Genomic DNA, 24,717 nt, shown 5'->3' with positions numbered 1-24,717 from the left:
AGATCTGGGAACAGGTGGATGTTCCAACAATTCATAGTGCAGATTCCTTAATTTTCCCATTGCCAAAACACCTTTGTGGGCAGGTGCACTGTTCTGATAACAGATGATTTTTTTCTTCTGCAAACCAGGTATTTTCTCACGAATTTTTTCTAGTCTGGTACAGGTTAGAAAAAAGATTGGAATAATATTCCCCGGTTATTGTTTTATTCTTTTCAAGATAATAAACAAAATGCCTTTAGCATCCCAAAACACTGATGCCACGACCTTTCCTGCTGATGGAACCGGCACTGAACAACCAGCTTCTGTCCAATGTTTTGACTGCTGTTTGGATTCTAGTGTGTGATGGTGAATCCAAGTCTCATCCATAGTAATAAATCGACACACAAAATCAGTTTTATTCTTGTTAAAATGCTCCAAGCACTGTCCAGAGATTTTCATGCAAGTGCGTTTTTGATCTGCTCTGAGCAAGCGCAGCACCCATCTTATGCAAAGGTTTTTCATATGCAATTCTTCATGCAAAATATATCCTACATGTTCTTTTGAATTGCCTATAGTCTCAGCAATTTCACTCACTCCGATTCGTCGGTCATCCAATACCATATTGCACTGATCAATGATTTCTGGTGTTGTTACACTTTTTGGACATTCTTCACGTGGATCATCTTCAAGGTGGGTACGACCACGTTTAAACTCTGCGACCCATTTCTTAATTGTCGGAAACGAAGGAGAAGAGTGCCCATAAACGTTTATGAATTTCGAATTTCTTTTGGCATAAAACCTTCTTTTAAAAAGAATTTTATCCACTTAAAGGGATATAGACAACACTTGTTTCAGACAGCTGTATAAAACAAACTACTTGATAGAATGACTTGCAATTTCACATGGATGCTTATGACAGATGTACGAACTTAGAAAAAATATCTTTCCGATAGTGTTGCCATCTATGGTCGAGGCCGAGAGCTTTTCAGACCACCCTCGTACAAGGACATTACCTGACGGACGTAAGGTCGTATGCGGACACCTGTAGCATGGTCACCGCGTTCCCCCCCGATCTTACTCCGTTAAATTTTTTCTTGTGGGGCTTTGCGAAAGATCGAATGTTTGTATCACTACCAGCCAATTTGGTTGAGATGTGTTCCAGAATTACTACCGCCTTTGCTGAAGTCTGCAGAATTACTGGAGACAGTCATATCGAATTTTGTGTTAAAACTTCAAGTGCTCAGTACCATCGACAAGGTGTAGTATAGAGGCAGACTGCCTCACGGCGCGACTAAATAAGGGCGTTCGTTCAGTCATACTGCGGTAGGCGCCGTCGCTACGCTAACAATTAGCAAGTGCAGAAAGAAGTTTTTTCAAGCTTAAACTGATTAAAATTATTTGCAAACAGCAATGACCCAAGAAAGATTGGTTGGTCTAGCAACTATATCGATAGAGGCGGACATAGCTTATAATTTAAATTTAGAAGAGCTTATGAACAGTTTTATTGTGTGATATCCCAGCAGAGCAAACATTTAATTAATATTATTATGTAATCGTTTTGCATTAATGTTTCTCTTGTAATAAAAACAAAATAGCAATTGGAGATTTTCTTATATTTTGCCTTATAATCCATGAGGGGAGATATTTGTTTGCCTCATAGCACGATCTAATCTGGTGAAGGCCCTGGTTACACTACATTTGCATGGTAATAAAAATTGTTCATCTCTCGCTATTTACCTTCTATTATTATTTGAAGTTGTATATCCCTTTTGAAACACTCTCTATAATAAAGGGGATTAATGTTATATATATAACCAGTTTTATACAATGCTAGAAAAGGGGAAGTAGTTTATGGCTAACTTCCTGTGAGGTATTATCAGACAGCCATGTTAGTCGCCAATTAGTTCTTGAAACTGCAGCATAAATAGAGTATCTGGAATTAATTCTGGCCGACATCATTAAACGATGGAAAAATGTTTCCTTTAGCATAATCATATTACTTCTCTGGCATCCTCAGCTTCCTAAAACTGATGGCCAACAGATCATATAAGATGACAGAACGGAATACGATAGAATGCGTTCCTCTATTTGGTGTGTCAATAGATACTCTCGACTAGGAGTTTAATGCTCAGATGATTTTTGTGTGATGCATTTTTTTGTGATTGCACAGCAGACAGTACTCCATATCACTACTGAATATAGTGATATGGAGTACCGAATTGCGATACATATAATCTTGAGATCAGATGAACATGTTTGTGTACAGAAGTTTTTTGGCTTGCTAAGAAATTTATTTGAACCATTATTTGATTAAAAGTGTGGGAATCAAGTATAAAAATAAACTTAAATGCTGATTCATGTATATCATTATTTTTAACACTCCATAGTCACTCATTTTACACATTACGGTACCCACTGATCTTCACTTTGAATTTATTCTTAGTGCAATCACTGATTACTCTTGAAGTCCATCACCTGCATTCCACCACTCATTAAAAAACTCCTCACCCTATTGCTTTCTCATCCTTACACAGCTTCTGGAATGAGCTCATGTTCTTCTATCACCTGCTGCATCCATACTATTGTAGAATGGATGCAGCAGGTATAATTAATCTCATTAGATAAGCTCTCTCCCTCTATCTTATATCTCCATCTTTAGCATGAAATAAATGCAATACTGAAATGGAGATAAAATCCAGGGACTAGTCGTTAAGTTTTCTTCAGCATTTTCTTATCTAGATATGAAAGATGAGACCAGATCTATGTATCCTAATACGGATGTCAAGCAATCCTATAGGAAGCATTTCCAATTGTTGCTTCAGTCCTTACCTTCGCATTCATCAACTTGTCACTCTGCCAACACTTCCTTACAAGCAGGTCCACAGCATTTAGATCGATGTTGTAGATGAGTCGTCTGGGTGCAACACTACCACTCTGCTTAGTGATAACTGCTTGAAAAGTTTAATAATTCTTCTGCAGAGCAGGATTCCTAGAAATCTAACTTACCTCACAAATGGTACTAATTTACTATAAGCTTATATTTGGAAGGTGGAACTAATGTTAAAAAATTTGGCTAAATTGCAACATTTTATTTTTTTAAAATTCAAAAGTATTCTAACTATCCAATCAAACAAATCTGAGCACTATGTTATATAGCACAGAAGATGTAAGGAGCAAAGTAATGAATAAATTTACATTAAAAACTGCCTTCTGAGCACCCCCCCTTCCTCAGCTAGTATAGCATGAGCTTAATGGTAAAATCTGCAACTGATACTAAAATATCTGCTTACATGTTGTGTATGTTGATGCCTTTAATGAAATACACCAGAAAGTATCTATTAACATTCAGTAATGTTTTAAAGTAATTATTCATAATGCAAATGTGAAATAACAGCAATACTACTACTCTCACATAGTCACCTGAGAAAGTATTTCTTTAGCCTCTTCACATCCACTGCTAGATATAAGCCCTTACCCATCACCTTAACCTTCCAGCTGTCTGTCTTCAGTCAGTGTCTACCATCTCATGTTAAACCTTTGCAGATCATCCTTCCATCTTGTTCTCTGATGACTTTTCCTTCTCTTTCCCCTCTCTTGTTCAACTCAATGCTTAATTTTGCCTCCTTTTCATCTTCAGTAGCACATTAAATGCAAACATCCTAAAAGGAAACAGAATATTCCTTTTAAGTTGTTACAGGGTGTTAATTGTACAAATAATTCAATGATATAACAATAGGAGAAAGTGCTAACCTCATGAAAATAAGTCTTTTCCACTAGTATTTATCTACTTACTGGACAGCGAAACTGCTTTATGCATTATCTCACTAGCAATTAGATTGCTATTCAGGCAAAACAATTTATGATCCAGTTTATCCATGCAGTGGCAAGCAGAATTCCATATGAAAATGCTTCCACATTAATGGGACGATTTCATTACAAGTTTTTTCAGGTACTTGCAATATCTGAAAAACACTGCTGTATTAACAGATATTGCCTTTCACATTATAGCATTTTAAAAATAATTTAAAATCTGAATAATCAATTGCAGTCTTCAGCAAGAATTCTTCATTGGGATATGGAAAGATGAAGGCAAGGGAGATTTCAATAATTAAAATTCTGTAGTTGCATGAAAGACCAAGCCTGATTAAGAGGCAAGATCAAAATTATTGTCAATAGGTGAAACTCTTAAAAATATATAATAAAATGCGATATGCTGTGTAATGGAGAGTTCATACATAGAAAACTTTTCCAAAGCCTTCAAGTATTAAATCTTTATAGAGACAAAGTAGTTTCCACTTATATTTGACTACTTGCTCTCTATAAATATGGATTTTATATTTAATAACCTTTGTATTTACACAAATTATATTGCATAAACAGTTTTCATCCCCATTGTCTTAAATGTTTTGAAGGAAAATACAGATGAATGAAATCAAAGCCGAGATTCTTTATGATTGTTATGTAATAGCAACAAACCAGTGATACTTTAAAAGGTGTGTAATTTCTCATGTAATTCAGTACATATTACAAACAACTGTGTTCTGGTTTAAGAAATTTAAATTTTGCTCTTAACCCTCCTACTGGCTGAGATGGATGAAATAGCCAGACTACCTCAGAATTTTTCATGGATCAAAACTTCATCGGCATTCTATCTTTTATCATGTATTTACCCTCCTCCGCTGTTAATCCCTTAACGGCAATTTTAGAGCCATTAGCAGATTAACTGTGGTGGAGGACTTTTGAGTCACCTGTCTTTACATGTACTGCGGTACTTGGAATTTGCTTTACTGTACTAGGATATATTTGATCGTTTTTTTTTTTCCTGCACAATTTATTGTGTTTCTTTCCACAAATAGAAGTTTCACAACTGCAAAAATAAATAATCAATCCTGAAATGCCCGCAGATTTTGCAATGAATATATTTTAGTAATAGTAAATTTCCTTCATTTATTGACAATATAGATTCTTTTTCACGAATTTTCAAATGTTTGTTTGCATTTAAAATATTTTGTCAAATATTTATATTTTTAAATAACATTTAGTGAAATAAATGACATTTTGCTTTCTTTCTTTGCAAAATACCTTTATATGGATAGTCATATTTCAATATTAAGTTGATATTGAATACCACATTTCAATTTTAGGAACGATATTTTAAAAAAAAATTTTTTTTTATGAACAACAAATGATTATAAACTGCATTACTCTGTTTCCGATATTGTGTCTTTTTTTATTATCAAAATTTTATATCCAACGGTATTTTATCAGAGACTCTTAGCCTTCTTCTTTTGCTTAAAATTGCAACAGATTTTTTTTTTTGTAGGATGCACATTACTGTAATATCCAGTGCTTAACCACTGTAGATATTTTGAAAATATAATAGAAAGGAATGATTGAATGGAATGATTCAAAAGTTATGCTCATTTTTAAGATTTTTTACTGCAACTTCTTAATATTTCTGTATATTCGAAGCTTCTAATTCGGTACTCTTTCTCTGCATCCGAAATCAGCTATTCAGCGGTCTGCTGAAATTATTCAAAGTTTTAGCAATACTATGCTATATTTTCATTATGTCAAACTGTTTATGCATACTACACAAAAGAAAGTTCAGTAGTATTATTTTTGTTTTTCTTTAAAAAAATCTAAATATTACTACTTCTGCTGCTGGTTGCTATTTCTGAAATAATCTGCATCTTAGAAATACTTGATAAGATTCTCATAGCTGGAAGAAAAACTAAAGGCTTATTACTCTCAGTGCTATTGAGAAAGGAAAGAGAGAACACTAAAGTTCCTCAAGCTGTAGTGCAGAATACATCACGAATGTTGTTTCCTTTTTGATTGTTGATTACAGATATCCTACCAGAAATACTGACATTTCTTTTACATATCTTGCCAAACTAATTTCTTAATTTATAATGATTAGTTTCACGTTTATTATCAAAAAATTATAAATTATTTCATACAATTATCTTGAAAAGAGGATTTGAATTATTTTCAAAGAAAAGGTGCATATGCATTTCATAATCTTCTTTTTTTTGGAGGGGAGGGGGTATAGACCTATTCAATTTGCAGATATTTCAGAGAATTTATTTCATAAATCGTTAGCAAGACAACTGTTACAAACGTAAATCACTTGGGGAACATACCCATTCATTTTAGTGTAAAACAGTAGCAAAGGTTTAGTTACTTTAGATATCTAACCTAGAAGAAAATGTTATGTCTGCTGATATTAGAATCTTACGTGAATAATTTTTTCTGACATGATTTCTCTATTCATTATAATGTAACCAATTTCCAGATTTTTTCCCTCCTGCATACTCAAGGTTATATGCAGTGATTTCTTCTTTGTACCAAAAGAAAAAAAAGCAGATAACAGAAGAAAAATATGTAGTATTTTCTTCTCCACTGGGTGAATTTACAATGTTCTTTCTTTGTGTTTTGAGAAAGAGAAAGTGCAAATGATTTTTTTCTTACTATTTTTGCCATTATAACATCTGATAATCAAATACTATTCTGGCTGAAATGTGTGAGGAGACGGGAGTACAGTTTGTTAATGTGTGGAATGAGTTTGAGGGACGAAGTGAGCTGTATGGGAGCGATGGACTGCATTTGAGTGGTTATGGTGTGAGTCGCTTGGAGAGACTGCTGCTGGAAGGTAGAGAAGTGAATAGAGAAAATGAATCAGATCGAGAGGGGAGTGATGTGGAAGAGCAGGAGAGTAAGACAGGAGAGATTGAAGAAGTGGAAAACAATGGAGAGGTGAGTGGTATGAGTATAGAAAATGAGAGAATGGGTGTGCAAGAGGAGCAGGGTAACGGGGAGGCCCAGGGTGGACAGGGATACACAGCGTGAGAAAGGTGGATGCTCCAAGAGGAGGTGAGAGCATGTGTAGGCAGGAAAGTAATGGGATGACCAGGGATCAAGAGGAAACAGATGTTGTTGCAAAGGGTTCTAAAATGAAGAAGCAGAAAGAGAAATGGCCCCAGTTCAGCATGGAGAGAGCACATCGAGTGAATGGTATCAGTGGAACTAGCTGTAGATCCAGAAATGAGTTGTTGTGTTTGTATACCAATGCTAGAAGCATAAGAAACAAGGCGGATGAAATGGTTGCACTAATTGCGTCTGTGCACCCAGAGATTGTCGGAATAAGTGAGACATGGTTAGATGAGGACGACATCCTGACAGGAATAGAGATGGAAAGGTATGATGTGTTTCGTGAGGATAGAAGGGATAAAAAGGGAGGGGGAGTGCTATTGATGATAGAGAAAGAGTTATGTCCATACAAGGTAGAGATGCAAGAGGGAAATAGGGCCAGTGGTTTTGAGGCAGTATGGTGTGAGATAGAGGTAAATAGAATCAAATACTTGGTGGGATGTTGTTATAGACCTGGTAATGTGGATGGTGGTGATAGTGAAATGTATAGTCAAATAAGCCAAGCAAATAAGAAAAGGGTGATCATTATGGGTGATTTTAATTATGGCAATATAGACTGGAATGAAGAGATAGCGACTGGAAGTAAAGAAAATGAGTTTCTTAAGTTTTTGAGGGATAACTACCTCAGACAGTATGTAACAGAGGGCACACGAGGATTAAGGGTCTTGGATTTGGTCATCTCATCGGAAGATGTAATTATAAATGAGGTGTCAAATCATCCACCAATTGGTGAAAGTGACCATGAGGTGATTACCTGGGTGGTTGCCAGCAGTGCAAGGACCCCTGTGAAAAAAGGGTATATGTGGAACTACAAGGGGGGTGATTATGAAGAGCTCAGGAGACAGCTTGCAGATGTAGCATGGAATGAGGAGTTAGCTGGAAAAGAGATCAATGCAGCTTGGGGGATTTTCAAAAACTATTTAGTAGATGCAATGTCTAAATGTATACCATGGGTGAGAAGGTTAAATAAGGTAGGTGTGAGATGGATGAATAAAGAGATTAAGCATGCAATACAGAAAAAAAAGGCATTGTGGAGACTGCATAAGAGAAGTGAAAGTAACCAATTTCATGAGGTCTACAAAGACCAGGCAAGGAGGGTGACTTGGTTGGTGAGAGTAGCTAAAGAGAGGTATGAACAGCAGTTAGCTAATGAAGCCAAAAAGAATCCTAGGGAGTTCTTTCGATATGTAGCCAGCAAAAGAAAGAATGATTATGGAAGGATGACATTGATTGGAGGAAATGGTATAAAGACAGCTGTTGCAGAATGTGTTGTGGAGATACTTAATGAGCAATTCATAAAGATCTTTCAATCTTGTGAATGTGACTTCATGGAGAGATTAAGAGCAGTTGATGATGGGGAGGAGAGACTGACTGTAAGAGAGCAAGAGGTGTTTGGGGAGTTGAGTAAACTAGATGTAAATAAGGCTGTGGGACTTGATAATATATCACCACGTATTCTGAAGGAGTGTGCTAGAGAGTTGACACCTGCCTTGACATATTTTTTTAATACGAGTCTTGCACTTGGTCAAGTTCCTAAAGAGTGGAAGGAGGGCAAGATTGTGCCACTTCATAAAGGAGGTGATCGAACTCAAGCATCAAACTATAGGCCTATCTGTGTGTCAGGTGTTGTGGTTAAGTTGTTGGAGAAGCTTGTGAGAACTAGGATCCAGAGTTGGGCTGACAACAATGGTATAATTTTTGATGGACAGCATGGATTTGCTAAAGGGAGGTCATGTTTTAGTAATCTACTTACTTATTACAATAAAGTGACTGCTTCCTTGGACAGAGGAGAAGGATACACAGTAATATACTTGGATTTCGCAAAAGCTTTTGATAGAGTACCTCATGATAAGTTGACAGTCAAACTCGAGCAGATGGGGTTGGATATTAGATTAGTGCATTGGATTGGAGACTGGCTATCTGATAGGTATCAACAAGTTGTGTATGGGGGTGCAATATCCAGGAAAAGGAAAGTCACTAGTGGAGTGCCTCAGGGGTCTGTTTTAGGGCCATTACTATTTAACTTATATATTAATGATATTGGTGAAGATTTGGATGGAGATATTCAGTTGTTTGCAGATGATGCAAAGTTGGGACGAACCATAAAGAGTAGTGAAGATGTTGTGGCCTTGCAAGAAGACTTGAATAAATTGAGTGATTGGGCAAGCAAATGGGGATATGAGTTCAATGTTGCAAAATGTAAGGTTTTAAAATTTGAAAAACAAAGATGGGATGCAGAATTTATGCTTGGTGAGAATATATTGTTGGAAGTAGAGGAAATAAGAGATCTGGGGGTGATAGTGGATAAGGATTTAAAATTTAGGGGACACATCGCCAAAATTGTGAAGACAACACAAAGACTTCTGGGAATGATGCGGAGGACACTGACATGTAGAAGTAGGGAGATAATTGTTCCAATGTATAAGGCTTTGATTAGGCCACACTTGGACTATTGTGCCCAGATTTGGTCACCGGGTTTTCAGAAGGATGAAGAGATGTTGGAAAGGGTCCAAAGGCGAATGACTAAGGTAGTTTCTGACCTCTGGAATGTTGAGTATGAGGAAAGATTGAAAAGATGTAATTTGCAGAGTCTCGTGGAGAGAAGGAAGAGGGGAGATATGATAGAGACCTACAAGTTGGTAAGGGGTTGTTATAGGATCAATGGTGGAGAAGTTCTACAGAGAATAGTGGGAGATCAGGGGAGAACCAGAGGTCATCCCTGGAAACTGTATAAGGAGGGTGTGAGTAAGGGAGTGAGAGGCAGGTTTTTTTCGTGCAGAGTTGTGAGTGATTGGAATGCCCTGCCTGAGAGCGTGGTGTCTGCAAGTAGTTTGAACGTGTTTAAGACACGGTATGATGAGATGTGTGTGTAAGATAAAAGGACCTCCTAGATGAGTCTTTGACTCCATGAGGTCTTGTTTTAATAATAATAATAATAATAATAATAATAATTATAAGAGTGACATTTTACTGTTTTTCTCCCACACGAGAAACAGAAATAAGGTAATAATGATATTCTTGATTCTGTCAAACTTCATTTTAGTAGAAATTTATTACAAAACTTTGTAATATATATCTCCGAAACAAGAAATTTGGATCCCATATCACATCAATGTTGAATGTTGGCAAGGTGAAAATTTTCACGTTATCATTTATATATTTTATTTATTAATTTTATTTATTTTTTATTTTTCGGTGAAATAGTTTACCTGGTATACTCTTTTCAGTTCAAGAGGAACTGGAAAGACTATTCCAGTTCCTCTTATATTTTATTCCTTCGAAAATATAATTCTGAGTTATAAAAAGAACCTTAAAAATTCGCCTTCAAGATGAAAAGGAAACAGTACATTCAGGTATCCCTCTATCAATATTTGTAGTCCTGAAAAGGACTGTTTTGATGTGATTTTTCGGTGAAATAGTTTACCTGGTATACTCTTTCCAGTTCAAGAGGAACTGGAAAGACTATTCCAGTTCCTCTTATATTTTATTCCTTCGAAAATACGAAAATATAATTCTGAATTATAAAAAGAACTTTAAAAATTCGCCTTCAAGATGAAAAGGAAACAGTACATTCAGGTATCCCTCTATCAATATTTGTAGTTCTGAGAAGGACTGTTTTGATGGCCCTGAAAATAAACATTTTTTATTTCATACTGTTCAGAATTTTAAAATTCTTGAACAGTGTGGAACCTAAAGCAAGGGTAAACACACAAAGCAGTTTTACACTCAGAGCACCAGATTTTTGTTTCCTTTCTGATATTTTTTAAAATTACATACATAACATTTGCGTGCAGGTTTTTTTTATTAGCTGTTGGTGGTAGATTTTCGGGATAATGGTTGGAGTTAGCAGCATTCAACCTCAGATGTTTGGCAGGATTGTCTATTTCTCTGCTTGCTGAAGAAGGCGCATGTACATGCAGCAATGCTTTTGTAATTTCTATTCTGTATTCTAGATATGTTATGGTAGACAAACACTTTTTCTTGTGCAGGAGGAAACTGTCCCAAATAACTAAATCCGATATATGTCCAAACACTTTTTTGTAATATTTTTTATGCTGTTTCCTCATTACAGAGTAGAATGGTAGCTGCTGAAGGCGAAGGCTCCAACTTTTCTGTATCACACGAAGTTTCCTTTGCTTACCCTGAATGGTACTGCTGCTTGCCATCTCGCAAATGAATTGTGTCTTGGGTATGCTTACTAATTATTCCTTTCTGCCCAGCTCTAAGCTAACAGAGATTACTAACCCACCCCCACTGAGAAGCAGAACAATAAAATATGCAGCACACTAAAGAGTCTCAAGCAATGTCTGAATATTTTACATGCAGAAATTACTTGTTTGTTTTTTCAATCCTTCTTTATTCTGATATTGCATTTGAAGGATAATTTTTTCTGATTTATAATTTGCTAATTTATAATAATCACCACATAGTTTCTGTATCAAAAATTTAAAGTTATGTGGAGCAATTACTAGAGAGAAATAATGAATTAAATAAAAACTACACTTACATTTCATAACAGTTTTCGGGTGTGTGATAGTGATGTAACGGGGGGGGGGGGGTTAAACTATCAAATGCGAAATAAAGTTCAATTCTATTGTAAAAATATGGAAATGAAATTTCACATTTGATATACATATTTTGAATGATAAAATATAAGCAAATGTATCGCTTACTTTAAAAATTGGAGTATAATATCTGAATTATACAGAAAATATACACATATAAATTTAAATCATAACTGTTAATTTCATTTTGTAATGACCAGTTATACAAGGAAACCAAGAAAGTGAAAGTACAAAGAACAGTTGAGTATTATTATTATTATTATTCGTGACACCTCTAAAGATAAAAAATTAGTGATATGATTAAAAAACTTCATGTTATTCTCTATAAAGCAAAGTTACTCAAGTGTGTCCTAAAGGAAATCTGAAGTATTATTCGATTTCGATGATTTAGAACAACAATAAAAATAATATAATCTGGAACGTCGGCAGCCAGTTTCCTTTTCTTTTTTAAAAAGAATATTTCAAATAATTATCGTGAATTAATTTCTTCGAGAACAAATGAAATGTTTAGTTGAGTAAGCAATTAGAAAAAAATTAGCGCAAAAAAATTAAGAATAAAATTAGTTCTCCAAGGTAAGGCTATATTTAAGTGAAGAAATTATTCAAGGATCTTTATTTTGTCCAGACATTAAAATTGGATTGTACAATAAAAAGAGAAAACAAAAATATAAATAATTTTTCATCTATCCTATATAACTAAGATCCAGTTACCCAGCATAGAACAAGGAAGTGCGTTTCTTGTTATATGGCAACTGAGAGGCAGCTACGAATGTGAGATAATCCGATTAACCGTTCTCTTCAGCTTGAGGGTTCATCACAACTTCTAATGGACATGATGGTCAAATTGCATTTCTTATCCCGGTCCTTTCAACAGGTGGGTTAAATCATATCCAGATTTAGCTGGACGTCTACAGACATCCTGGCCGTTTGGGAGGTTAACATAGAGGCAAGCCATGTAAACAATGGAAAAAAGAATTGCACTATTCAGAATGCTAAAGTGCTTTATTTTTTTAATCAGATACATTTTCTGCACATATATTTTATCAAAAAAAAAAATAGCATACCTTTAATTGTAACAGATAACGTAAAAAATAACCATTCATGATAGATGACAGTATTAGATAAAACTATATAAACTAGCAATCCAAAGTAATACAAGATTCCTCATTATAGTAAAAACATACAGCATGTACTGATATACTACATCTATGCCCACTACAGCCAGGACTATATTGTTTTTTTTTTTTTTTTTTGAACAACAGAAGAAACAAACACCAGTTAATATGAATTTCATGATTTCTGCTACTGCTCTGAAGATGCTCTATTTTTCAACTCTTTCTATATGCTGACATGATATAATTGTATGATGATTCTTATATAATACTCTACTTCTTTAACACAAAAAATTTCCAAACATAATCAATTATGAAGATTGCTATCAAAACACCTAACACTTCTGGTATATGTGCAGAAAATTTTTTTAAACTCTAATTTTGCAATGCTACAAACTGAAAATGAAGTACACTGGTGAGCTACCTATTCAAAGTTGTTCATTAAGATTGCACAGTGACCACTTACAATCTGGCTGTAGGGGAGACCGTATGTCAATCTTGACAAACTGCTAATGCCTCTTCCCTTTCCTGTACTAGTTCTTGTCCAGTAACATCCATTTTTTCACGAGCAAAATCTCCAATTTCTAACCCTTGCACAATTTTCCAAGTAGAATCAGATCCAATTTGAACAGGAAAACTATACATAACATCTGCTGGTGTGCCATAGGAACCATCAGAAAATACAGCCATGGATACCCACTGGCCCTAAAGTGAAAACAGCATTGAAAACTAGAAACAGTCATTAAACTATTGTCTTTTTTTTTTTTAATTAACAATATTAAAACTGAAGCCATCCAATCATAAAATATTAATTAATATATAAGAGTGATTTAATACTTACTAAAAGCCAATTGATAGGCTTATATTATATCTTAACAGCAGATATTCCAATCAAATACTGATGTTGAAGTAACTAGAACTATAAGCTAAGTAATATCTACATGCATTCCATGGCTGGTATGTCTGTTTTGCAGGAAGAAAAATCTGAAGAATGCATCAAAAGCCAAAGTGATTTTATTATTATTCTACAGGTATCTCCATGAAGCTTGAAGATTCACAAATTATCTGCTCAATACTCATACCTCTCTATTAACACTTTCACTGACAAGCACAAAAGACTTTGGAGAAGCCATTCCACTCTCAAAGGGGTTAAACATTACCTGACCAGAAGAACAAGATTATTCCTTGTTCTTCTGTTCAGGTAATGAAAAATCTTGTAAAATCCTTTGTGACTTATACATATCATATCCTATTTATATCACACCATCCCTTTCCTGTCAATCAACCGAATTCTGCAACTCAAATCTATTCTCATTAGAATAGATTTGAGTTGAAATGAGTTGTTCTATGGAGCAATCCATAGAACACCAATTTCTGGATTCACACCACCACTTTCTCATCCTAAAAAAAGCATTAATTCAGAATATTAAGAACCGACTGCCATACCAATTACTGTCAGCCTTGTTGTTCATAAAGATTTAATGCACAGACCTCCCACAGATAGTTGAACTATTTCACAAGATGTCCCAACAGATTTAGTGTTTTGAACATTTTACCTCTAAGTATTATATGCTCTTTCCAGGAAAGCTTAGAGATCACTATATTCCCATGATACTTCAACTATTTGTAAAAAGATAAAACTTTAGTATATGGCAACCTTATTTAGCCTATATAAGCTAGTTAAAATTTAATTTTTTTTAGTTTTTTTTCCCCAAGTATGTAATACATAAAGCTTTCCTGGAATGCTCAGATATCAGCAAGAACATTATTTTATTTATTTTTATATAAACTGGTATGATGAGTTTTACTCTGATCAACATGAATTTGATCTTGTGCCAGGAATTCACTAACCACTAACTTTTATACCACCATATTTCAGCATTTCAAGTGAAATATCGTCTACTCCACTTATGTCCAGTTTCTGATGCCTTTTTCTATATCACATATTGATGTGTGTATTACATTCCTCCTGGCTATTTTTTTTTTATCATTGTTCTATCATCTGTTTCCTCATTAATTTTTTGAAATATTTATTCCAGACATCCATAATATATATATATATTTTAAAATCACCTTCATGATCTGATTCCTTTTATATGGAATTCTTTTCTTCATTTCTAAGCTTTCTCCTCCAAAATATTTTGTATCTTCATGATCTTTTATGTTGCTTCCACATATGAAAAGTTATTTGCAAATCTACAGTACATTTTGTACTGTGGGTGGTCTAAGGATTTTTTTCACCCTACTTTTATTATACATTTTTCTTTTTGCATTTTTAATTAATATTATTCAGTGCAGCTCTGCTCTAGAGAGCAAACATGAAGCTTTTTCAAGCCACTTCAGGCCTCCAATAAGTGGGACAGGTCTCACACTGGCCAGTGAGATTCATCTATTACCTAAACACAATTACAAACATCCATGCCCATGGTGGGATTTAAATCCACAGCCTGTTGGTTAGAATGTTGGTATGCTAACTACTCAGCTAACCAGGCTGGTGATCTATATTCTTTCCACTGAAATTTTCCTTTTAGCTACTTTTATGCATACCATAGCTGCTGACTTTAGCTACTTTTACACATAATATAGCTTTCTGATATTTTTCTTTCTATTCTCTAAGAACACATTATGATGAAATCATACAAAAAATTCATAACCAGGAATATGATTCTCTTCACAAATTATTCTTCAACTTCCTCTGTACAATTATTGTTAACCTTGTTCATGGAAGCTCCAAAAAATAGACTACAAATGAGAAAGAATTATGTATCAAAAGTACAGAACTACTTGCTAGAGGTTTGGAGAAATCACTTGACACTTCTAAAGCATTTGACTGTCTCTTGCACTGAAGCCTGCTTAATCATGGAATGTTTATTTAGTTTTTTTTTTTTTTTTTAAGTTTTTTAGACGCTACATGGTTCCTTGGGTGAATCAGGATTTTCTTCAGAATGTCATTCAGTCTCTAAGATTTAATTTTTATTTTTGAACTGCTTTAATATTTTTTCAACTATATATGTGTGTCTACAGGTCATATTTTAAAGTTGTTAGCCTATGGCTGTTTTCGAAACTAGCACATTTTCTTTTTTGATGGTATCTGCATTCTTATCTTGCTCAAAGCTGACTAAAAAACACCAAAATCTGGCAATTCAAAAAGAAAAAAGCCACAAGACTTGCAATATTTTCTGCAGTTTGTTTAAAAAGCTACCAAAAATCAAAAATAACTATACATACTGTCAGTTATGCCAATGTGTCAGTGGATTTCTCAGTCTACATTATCCACAAATTGAACACTTACTAGAGAAGTTTGGAGAAATTAATTGACACTTCTAAAGCATTTGATTTATCTCACACTGAGGCCTGCCCAGTAAGTTATCTGCCCTTTATAATCGGGTTGCCATCTTTCTCTCTGGTTGTTCACTGTAAATGACTTCACCAAAGCAATAATGCCCAAGGGCTTCTATTCTATCACCAATTCCTCTTTATCCTATAGAGCTTTTGTACATCACTCCCCCCCCCCAAAAAAAAGGTGTCAAAGCCTACAGCTAATCATTACTTGGATTGCCACATGTGGTCAAATTTTATTCAGCTTAACTGATCTATTGTTATCCAAATTGGGTTAAAAAAAAATAAATAAATAAAAAAGTGTAAGCAAACAAAGTTTGTGTGTAAAGTCAATTCATGATTGGGCTACTTGTACATAGAGGCTAATGACTTCACATCAATTGCCTTAGTATCCCATAAAAAAAGCAAACATCATTAGTCTCTATATATAAGCAGTTCAGTCGTAAAGTAGCTTCACATGCAAACTTTGTTTACTTATACTTGGATAAAGAATGAAACCAAGAATCTAATAATTTTTGGCATCTTTAATTTATTTATGAAATGCATTGAATATGCTGCAGTCTTGCTGATGTAATGATCATGTTAATGATGCTGGGGTACAACTGAATGTAAGTTTGAAATCAACCTGTAAAGCTTAAAATGTTTGAGAGAGAAGGAAATCTCTTTTTGGAGTAGGTATAATATGGTAGAATCTTAAATAGCAAACTAATGAAATATTCTGAAAACTTTATTTTAGAGGTAAAGAATGGATTTAGAAAAGGACGATCATGTATAGACACAGCCTTTTGCCTAAAACTAATAATAGAGAAAAGAAGAGAATACAATTTAGAAACACATATTGCATTTATTGACTTTGAAAAAGCATTTGACAAAGTTAAAAGAAACATATTATTTAGCATATTAAAAGAAAGACAAATACCAAATAATATCCTAAAAGCTATCACAAGTATATATGAAAATAATCAAATACGAATAAGATTAAATCACGAGCTATTGTATACGAGAGAGATAAACCAAGGGGTCTGACAGGGATGTTCCCTCTCAGCAACTCTTTTTAATATTTACTGAAATGAAATAATAATAAAATGGAATAAAAATTTACATCAAGGAATTAAACTTTCTCCTACAGTGAACTTAAACACTCTCCTTTTTGCCGACGACCAAATAATAATTACAAATTCTGAAGATAACTTACAGAAAGCTATTTTAGATATAAATGAGATAGCCAAAGATTATGGTATGATAATATCAACACGAAAAATCAAAAACTATGGCCTTTAAAGGACAAGATCCAGTAAGAACTAAAATAGTAATAGATAACAAGATCTTAGAACAGGTGAATTCATTTAACTACCTAGGATATATGATCACATATGAAAATGAAAAAGATATAAACGTAAAAATTGCAAAATATTTAAAAATAACAGGTATAATTAACTCTATATTTAAACCAAACCTAGTTCAAAAACAAACCAGACTAAAAGTATACAATACATTTGCCCTACCAGTCTTAATGTATGGAAGCAAGGTTTGGACAATAAAACAAAAAGACAAACAAAGATTAATAACAGCAGAAATGAAGTTTATGAGAAAAACTGCAAAGTATACCCTATTTGATCACAAAAGAAATGATGAAATTATGAAAGAATTAAACCAAGAACCAGTAATAGAAAAAATTAAAAAATATAAACATAAATGGATGGAACACGTTTAAAGAATGAAAACAGAAAGATCATCAAAACAAGCCTTAAAGTACAAGCCATTAGGAAAAAGAAAACTAGGACGTCCTCTTAAACAATTCAACAATGACCTCTAAGGCCGGAACAGGCCATGCTAGGCCTAAATCCTTGATACGCATGATGATGATGATGTATAATATGGTAAATTTTGAATTAATTGACACTATAATCAATGGGTTGTTCAGATGCACATTAAATAGTAAGCATATTTTAAATTAAAATGTCAAGAATATAGCAAATGAAGGAATAAGCAAAATTAAGTGAGATTTACTGTATCATTTTCTTTATATATTATAGCCTTAAGCAATGGCAAAAATTCTAATCAGTTTCAAAATATATTAATAAAAATGTTTAAAGTGTGTATAGAAAACACATGCTTAAATGACTAAAAAACTTACCTGTGAGGTACCATGCCACCAATCTCGCATGTGGTCACCTGCAGCTTTAGCAGCAGACATGGCACTAGATAATTTCCTTGCTGCAATAACAGCAGCACCTCTCTTTTGAACTAACTGTAAAAAATTTATTTAAAATTTTTCTCACTGGCCTAAATGCATTTTGGCAATCTTACAAAAATACAAATATTTATAGTTGGCTTTTAATAAACAAAGGCAGGAAAAGCAATTAAAAAAAAAAAAAACTTTCTTCCTTATGGATTTAGCTTTTCTCACGAATGCTTAATTCTTATATATTTCTTTATTCTGTTTTATCCTGTAATTTTTTTCTTCTATTGTTATTTTCCTCTATAACTAATCTGTAATCCCTTCCTATGATTTATTTTATTCATGATAAACATCTTTAAATATTCTTATAAGAGATGATAAAATATTCACTTTTGTTTGTTCATTTGGACTAATTCATGTCCATTTTTAAACTGGTCTTTTCTTGTAAAATGTTTTCATAGCATTCAACTAGTTCCTCATCATAAAGGTAATCATATTTTCTCTTACATTTCATTCTCTTATGGCATGTTTACCTATACACTTTTCAAGTTCATTTTTATTTTTTTTCCAGTCATGCATTAAAGTTGTCCAACATTATTGTGTAGGCTATAGGATTCTGTTATTTGTATTGGACACTATATCACAGAATTCTACTTCATCTTCATAACTGCTGGTTGGCACTATGATATATGCTATCTGATATTCTTGCATATTTAGTATCTTTATTGGCTATACTTTTGTTTATAAAAAACTTACTCCTATGCTTGACATCACCCGGTACTTTCTAGCAAAGTACATTTCCTGATTCTTAGTGTTATGCATTCTTCTGATTTTCTTTTCACTTAGCTTAGTCCTATTATATTCCATTTCAGTTTGCTTATTTCATATTCATTTTCTTTTACCTTTTAATCATCTGCCAATGCTCTTATACTATATCTAGCAACAATGAAATTAGTTTCCTTACACTTGCTTTTGTTATTTTGTTTCAGAGCAGCATGTCTAGCTCAATAGCTTAGTTTCTTTATCAAATAGGTTTTAAAGGGATTGTAATTCACAATGTCCAACATCACTAGACATTGTGGATTCACCCTTGGATGTAACATATTCATGGATTTAATGGGAGGGAGGGGTCATCTTTTCCACAATGACAAATCAGCTTGGGAGAGGATAAGCAGTAAGTCATTTAACTAAAGCTGTGGAAAAACATCATCAGTATTATCTTGCCATCGAAAAGTAACTTGTCTGTTCCCATCCAGCTTACAGTGCTCTGCCTCAGTATGTTTGAGTAAACAAACTCTACAGTTAGCACCCCCCCCCCCCCCAAGGGACAGATGCTGTTGGGAAGCTGTTTTTCTGGAGTGCTATCATGCCCAGTTGGAATACTTAGTCTAGTTCCTCAGTATCTAGATACTATAGAGTACTGTATATACACTATATAAAGGACAAAAAAAGAAATGAATTTGTTTCAGTAATTAGCAGAAAAATAAGACACTGGAAATTTGATATCAAACAAGCAATGCAATCATTGGTTACATCTCTCTTTTGGGAGAATATGGAAGATTAGTAAAGAACATAAAATCTGAGATTGTGGCTTTTGAAAAACATTAAAAACATATTTCAAAGAAAAGCTTAGTCTCAAACCAGAATTCAAGAGACAAACCTAGATGGATGTGAAACATCAAGTTATGATACTGAAGGTTCCCTCACAAATTTCAAGTTGATGTAATTAAAAAAAGACATCATTTCTAGAAGAAAATCAAACTGACCTCAATGCTCTACCAATGAACAGGCCTTAACTGGAAAATTCCTGAACAAATCACTAGTATCAGAGAAAAGCAAACTGTATCAGGCTACAAAATGTATAAAGCTTTGAATCATGATCTGAGATAATGCTAGTGAGAATTACAAGCTTTCTTTGCAATTCATCTGGAAATAAAAACCTCTTCACCTTGACTGCTTCCTTAAGATGTTAGGTTTAAATTGTCTGGAAGAGCCAAATAACCTGGTTTCATATAAACCTAATTAGTGTTATGATAAGGCAGCTTTATTATTTTATTTGCAGTTAAATTTCATTTGCACATATTCTAAAGTCAGTTTCTCTTTCACAGGAGGACGGTGAAGCTGTCACTTCCATATGAGATGCAGAACACAACTTTAGATGAAACTACCTCAAAAGGTTCTTTGCATCCCAGACAGGAGGATCAAGCATGATCTCCGACAAAAAGGAATCGTCATGAGTTATAGACTACAACAAACATGGAAAAACAAGAATGAGCTCAAGTCTTTTTTGGAATGGTATATGACAAAATCTTCATTCATGAGGTACAAAAATTTCAATATATAAGACCAGGGAAAGGTGGAATCAGGAAGTTTAGCTTCTAAACAATGGTGTATTGTCTTGGAGAATGCTAACAGAATTTTACAAACTTATACCAAAAAAAAAAAGAAAGGCATCATATGTTGATGCTTTTAAATGGCTGGACACTCAACGACTGAAGGCATAAGGAAGAGTATGATGCAACAACATGAAAGGAAGCAGATTACATGAACATGCAACCTACCACTAATATGTGATAGATTACACAGATCCATACTTATGGAGTGATACTGCTAAACATAAAACTGCAATGTATAAAATGAGCACCTCCTCCAATTTTTAAAAAGTTTAATTCACTGTCAATAAACTTTTATTTACTAAATCAGCTTACTAAAGAAATGAAGTTATGTGCTCATATAACTGGAAAATGGTAGAAGTAAATTTATGTATTTATTTATTTTTTTTATATACAGCTAGGCCACCCTATTTACAGGGGATTGAGCAATGGGTTGATGCATCAATCTCAGAAAGCTACTCCCTGTTAAGGAACCTACAAAGAAAAAGCCTCAAACTAGAGACACAAAATGGATACAACTCACGAAATGACTAATGGGTTATGATTTTTGGAGATGGAATATAAGAACATTATATAAGACAGGAGCACACTTAAAGTGTCTATATCAGAAATCCAAAATTTTGGAAAATTTACAATTTTTTCAAATTTATTTTATTATTATTATTTTAATGTGACTTCCAAACATGAAAAGTTATTTGTAAACCTATAGTATATGCATGCCATCAACAGGTTAAGGATTTTTTTAAAAATAAAAAACACTGGGCAACGAAATTCATCTCTCACCTAAAGACAATCACAAACATCCATGCCTATAGTGGGATTTGAATATGCAACCTATTGGTTGGAGAGTGGATGTTAACCACTTGGCCAACCAGGCCAACATGGTTGGGAAAGAATAAGGGAAACTTCAATTTGGAATAGCATTTATAGTTGATAGACATTAGGAGAATGTTTTAGATTTTAGACCTGTGAATGAAAGATTATGTGCAATAAAAATCAGAACAGCATTTTTTAATTTATGGATTATAAATGCTCATATGCCAACAGAAGCAACAGATTATTATTAAGGAGAAAAAAATGGAATTTCTTCTGTAAAATGGAGAGATTGAATGATTCAGCACCATCTAATGACAAAAACAATTATTGGAGAATTCAATGCCAGGAAAACAGGAAGATGTTTATAAAGAAACAACAGGAAAATCCAGTCTGCATGCATGCTCTTATAATAATGTAGAGAAACTGATAGATATTAAGCAAAAATATGGTTATATCCTCTACACTCTACATGCTTTATGCATAAAGACTTTCATAGAAGGACATGGATATCCCTAGATAGTACATTTCAAACTGATTCATGGAACTTTGACATCTAGTATTATAGCTGTAAGATTATATAGAGAAGCTTGCTGTGATTCAGGTCATTATCTAGTCAAAATTAGGTGCAGAATCTCAGTGAATGAAAGAGCACCAAGTTCAGCTTATAAAAGCTTAAAGAAAATTAATTTAAAACCAATTTCCAAAACAAAGTTTAAAAAAATAACAGAGGCTGAAAATACAGATATAAAACAAAATATATAATATATTTATATACCTATATTTATCTATCTATATACACACACACACGTCTATCTATTAACATATAATCTATCTGCTAGGTGGTGCACGTGCGTTCATATTGCTCCTGCCTTCTTCCACCTTTTATACGTTTGTCTGCAAAGAAGGACTTGCAGTTTTATATAGATATATTCTCCAATCTGAGAGTTATCCACTCATACCAGTCGTGTATGCATAAGTGTAATGATAAGTGATTTATGACAGTTTCCTTTTCCTGCTGTATGAGTTCCTATATATCCTCAATTTCAATGCCATAATTCCTTCTTCGCTACCTGCACTAGCTGGACTCCTCACCTTCGGCTATCGCTGGTGAAGGATTACCTGCCATAGCCACCACAAGAATCCACATTCCTGTACTACCACCGACTCAAAGCAAAGACCACCTACGACTTCGGACCTGGAAGGAAGAGCAACGTTCACAGGAGCTATACATATGGAAAACATGTCACTCAATTCCAAATCTTATACTAATGTTGTATCAAATGGAAATATCCTATCATTACAAATGCCACATCAGCCAGTAGTAAACCGATTAACACAAAAATAACTACCACTGTTACCGTCATTTTCCGAGAAAATGGAATTGTTATTTTCACCACCAAAGAAAGCATTCTACAGGAAGAATATCTGACGGTGATTGGCAAAATTGTACCCGCAAAAAATATCACTGATGCCTCCTGCGTAGTTGCTACTGTGCAGGTGTATTTCAGCCATATCTCATGGGCACAAATGGTACTGCAAAAAGGACCAATATCAGCAATTCTCACTTCAAAGCAGCCCCAATAGCACTGGCTCTGACAAAAGTAACGGTATCAAACGTTTTCCCTGAAATTCCTCATCAACTCATCAGATCCATGTTATCAAAATACGGTTCTGTCACAGGAAAAATACGCACCACACTGTCAGCAGGCATGAAAAAGCCCGAATTCGCTCATGTCAAAACGATGCACTACACAACCTGCCAAAATTAATCAACATGGACATAAACAGAATCACCTACACTTTCTACTTATCTTCCTCATCATAGTGCTTCCTCTGTCGTGAAGAGGATCATATTAAGAAATAATGTCCCTATATTACAAGCGATTCATCAACAAATATCCCAGCCCAGAATAGCAAACCAGTTGAACAGAACAACATTGTACATGAAGATAATCAAAGCATAGGAAAAAGTAAACCAAAAATTCTCTCCTCATAACGAATTTCAGAGTCAAGAAAATCCCAAACTGGAAAAGACAAGGGTCCCGTCGCTCTTGAATGCCTGCCGAGTAATGAGATCCAAAGCTCTGATAACGAAGTATCACAGTAACACTAAACAAACAATATGAAAACTTGGATCCTCCTAACAGAGATGACCAAGATGAACTAATTAAAAGCAATCCCTTGACACAACAACCAGAATCACCAACCTAGCCTCCTACTAATTCAAAACCTCATCCGATAGAAGAAACTACTCAAAATGGCCTTTTGTCACCCGCAGCCAGCCAAGGAGGAACGGAGTTCCCAGACAATGAGGAAACTGAATCTCCACATGACGACTTAGAAGAGAAAGAAGCTGAGGGGAACTTTCCCACACTGAGGGTCCCCTAACCATGAAGCGGCTGTCATCCTTCATACAAAAAGTGCGAGGCTCCCCTCACAATTAACCATAGCCCTTAAATACACCACAAGAATCCTGCAACTAATATCTGAACTTCAGGGCCTACACTCAAAACTGAAAAGTAAAAAGAGCAGAGGTTAACAGGAGTAAGTGAATCTACTACCAATTAATGGGCTACAAGCACAATACCAGGACCAATATTAGATTCAACTTACAATCAAACTTTCATAAACATAATGTCATTAAGCCTCTTTTCTCTCAATGCAAGAGGATGTGCCTCTGCTTTACACAACAGAATAGTCCTTGACCAGGTTCACTCTGCAACCCAACAACATCATGGATCAGGAGTTAGCTTAGGTGTACATCATTGACCTCCCTACAAACTGAAAGTGATTGCTGATATACCAGGATATGCTTTGTATGTTCACATAAAAGCACCCAACCATAATATCCTGCATGTGTTCAATATCTACATGCCACAGTAGGATGCTCTGGCATCACAAATCTTGGATTGCATTCAAAACCATCTTTCCAGTATTGACCAAGAACATATAATAGCTGGTGACTTTAATTGCACTTTTGATCAAGAAAAAGACTTCAATGTGCTGAACATCGTAGCTCATTAATCAACAAACTTCAAAACTGGTAAACAATAATGAACTCATTGATGTCTTTTGGCACCAACATCCAGATAAGAAGTCCTACACATGGAGGTCAACAATCACAGCAACTAATAGGCCGCTCTACCAAGCACGAGTGGACAGATACATTTCCAAACAAGCTGTTCCTCTAGTTAGAAACATCTCACATATTCCTTCCTACATCTCAGATCATTGCTTCATCAAGCTGCAACTTTCATTATCTTTGGAAGCATCGAAATCAGGAAGTGCTTATTGGATCTTCAACAAGATCCAATCCTCCTGAAAAATCCAGATTGCATAATAAACACTCTCGGCTTTAATAACTAACTTCACTCACATTAAAGGAAATATAGAACCAA

General features: G+C 34.4%; 1 protein-coding gene across 1 annotated transcript in view; it reads right to left on the bottom strand.

Moving 5' to 3' along the window:
- Window positions 1-12,460: 12,460 nt before the first annotated feature.
- Mdh1 (malate dehydrogenase 1) overlaps window positions 12,461-24,717 on the bottom strand; it is a 112,920-nt gene continuing 100,663 nt past the window's right edge. The window contains exons 7-8 of the mRNA XM_090407587.1: window positions 18,066-18,179; window positions 12,461-13,294 (exon numbers count right to left, since the gene is read on the bottom strand). Of these exons, the coding sequence (XP_090263713.1) occupies window positions 13,082-13,294; window positions 18,066-18,179 (327 nt within the window). The 3' untranslated portion in view covers window positions 12,461-13,081. The remainder of the gene's footprint in view (window positions 13,295-18,065; window positions 18,180-24,717) is intronic.

This window comes from Typopeltis vanoorti, chromosome 17 (assembly GCF_054136105.1).
Source record: "Typopeltis vanoorti isolate ZY-2024b chromosome 17, IOZ_Tvanoo_1.0, whole genome shotgun sequence".
Taxonomy (NCBI): Eukaryota; Metazoa; Arthropoda; class Arachnida; order Uropygi; family Thelyphonidae; genus Typopeltis; species Typopeltis vanoorti.
Note: the sequence above shows the minus strand (reverse complement) of the source record. Positions and strands in the feature narration are given on the sequence as shown.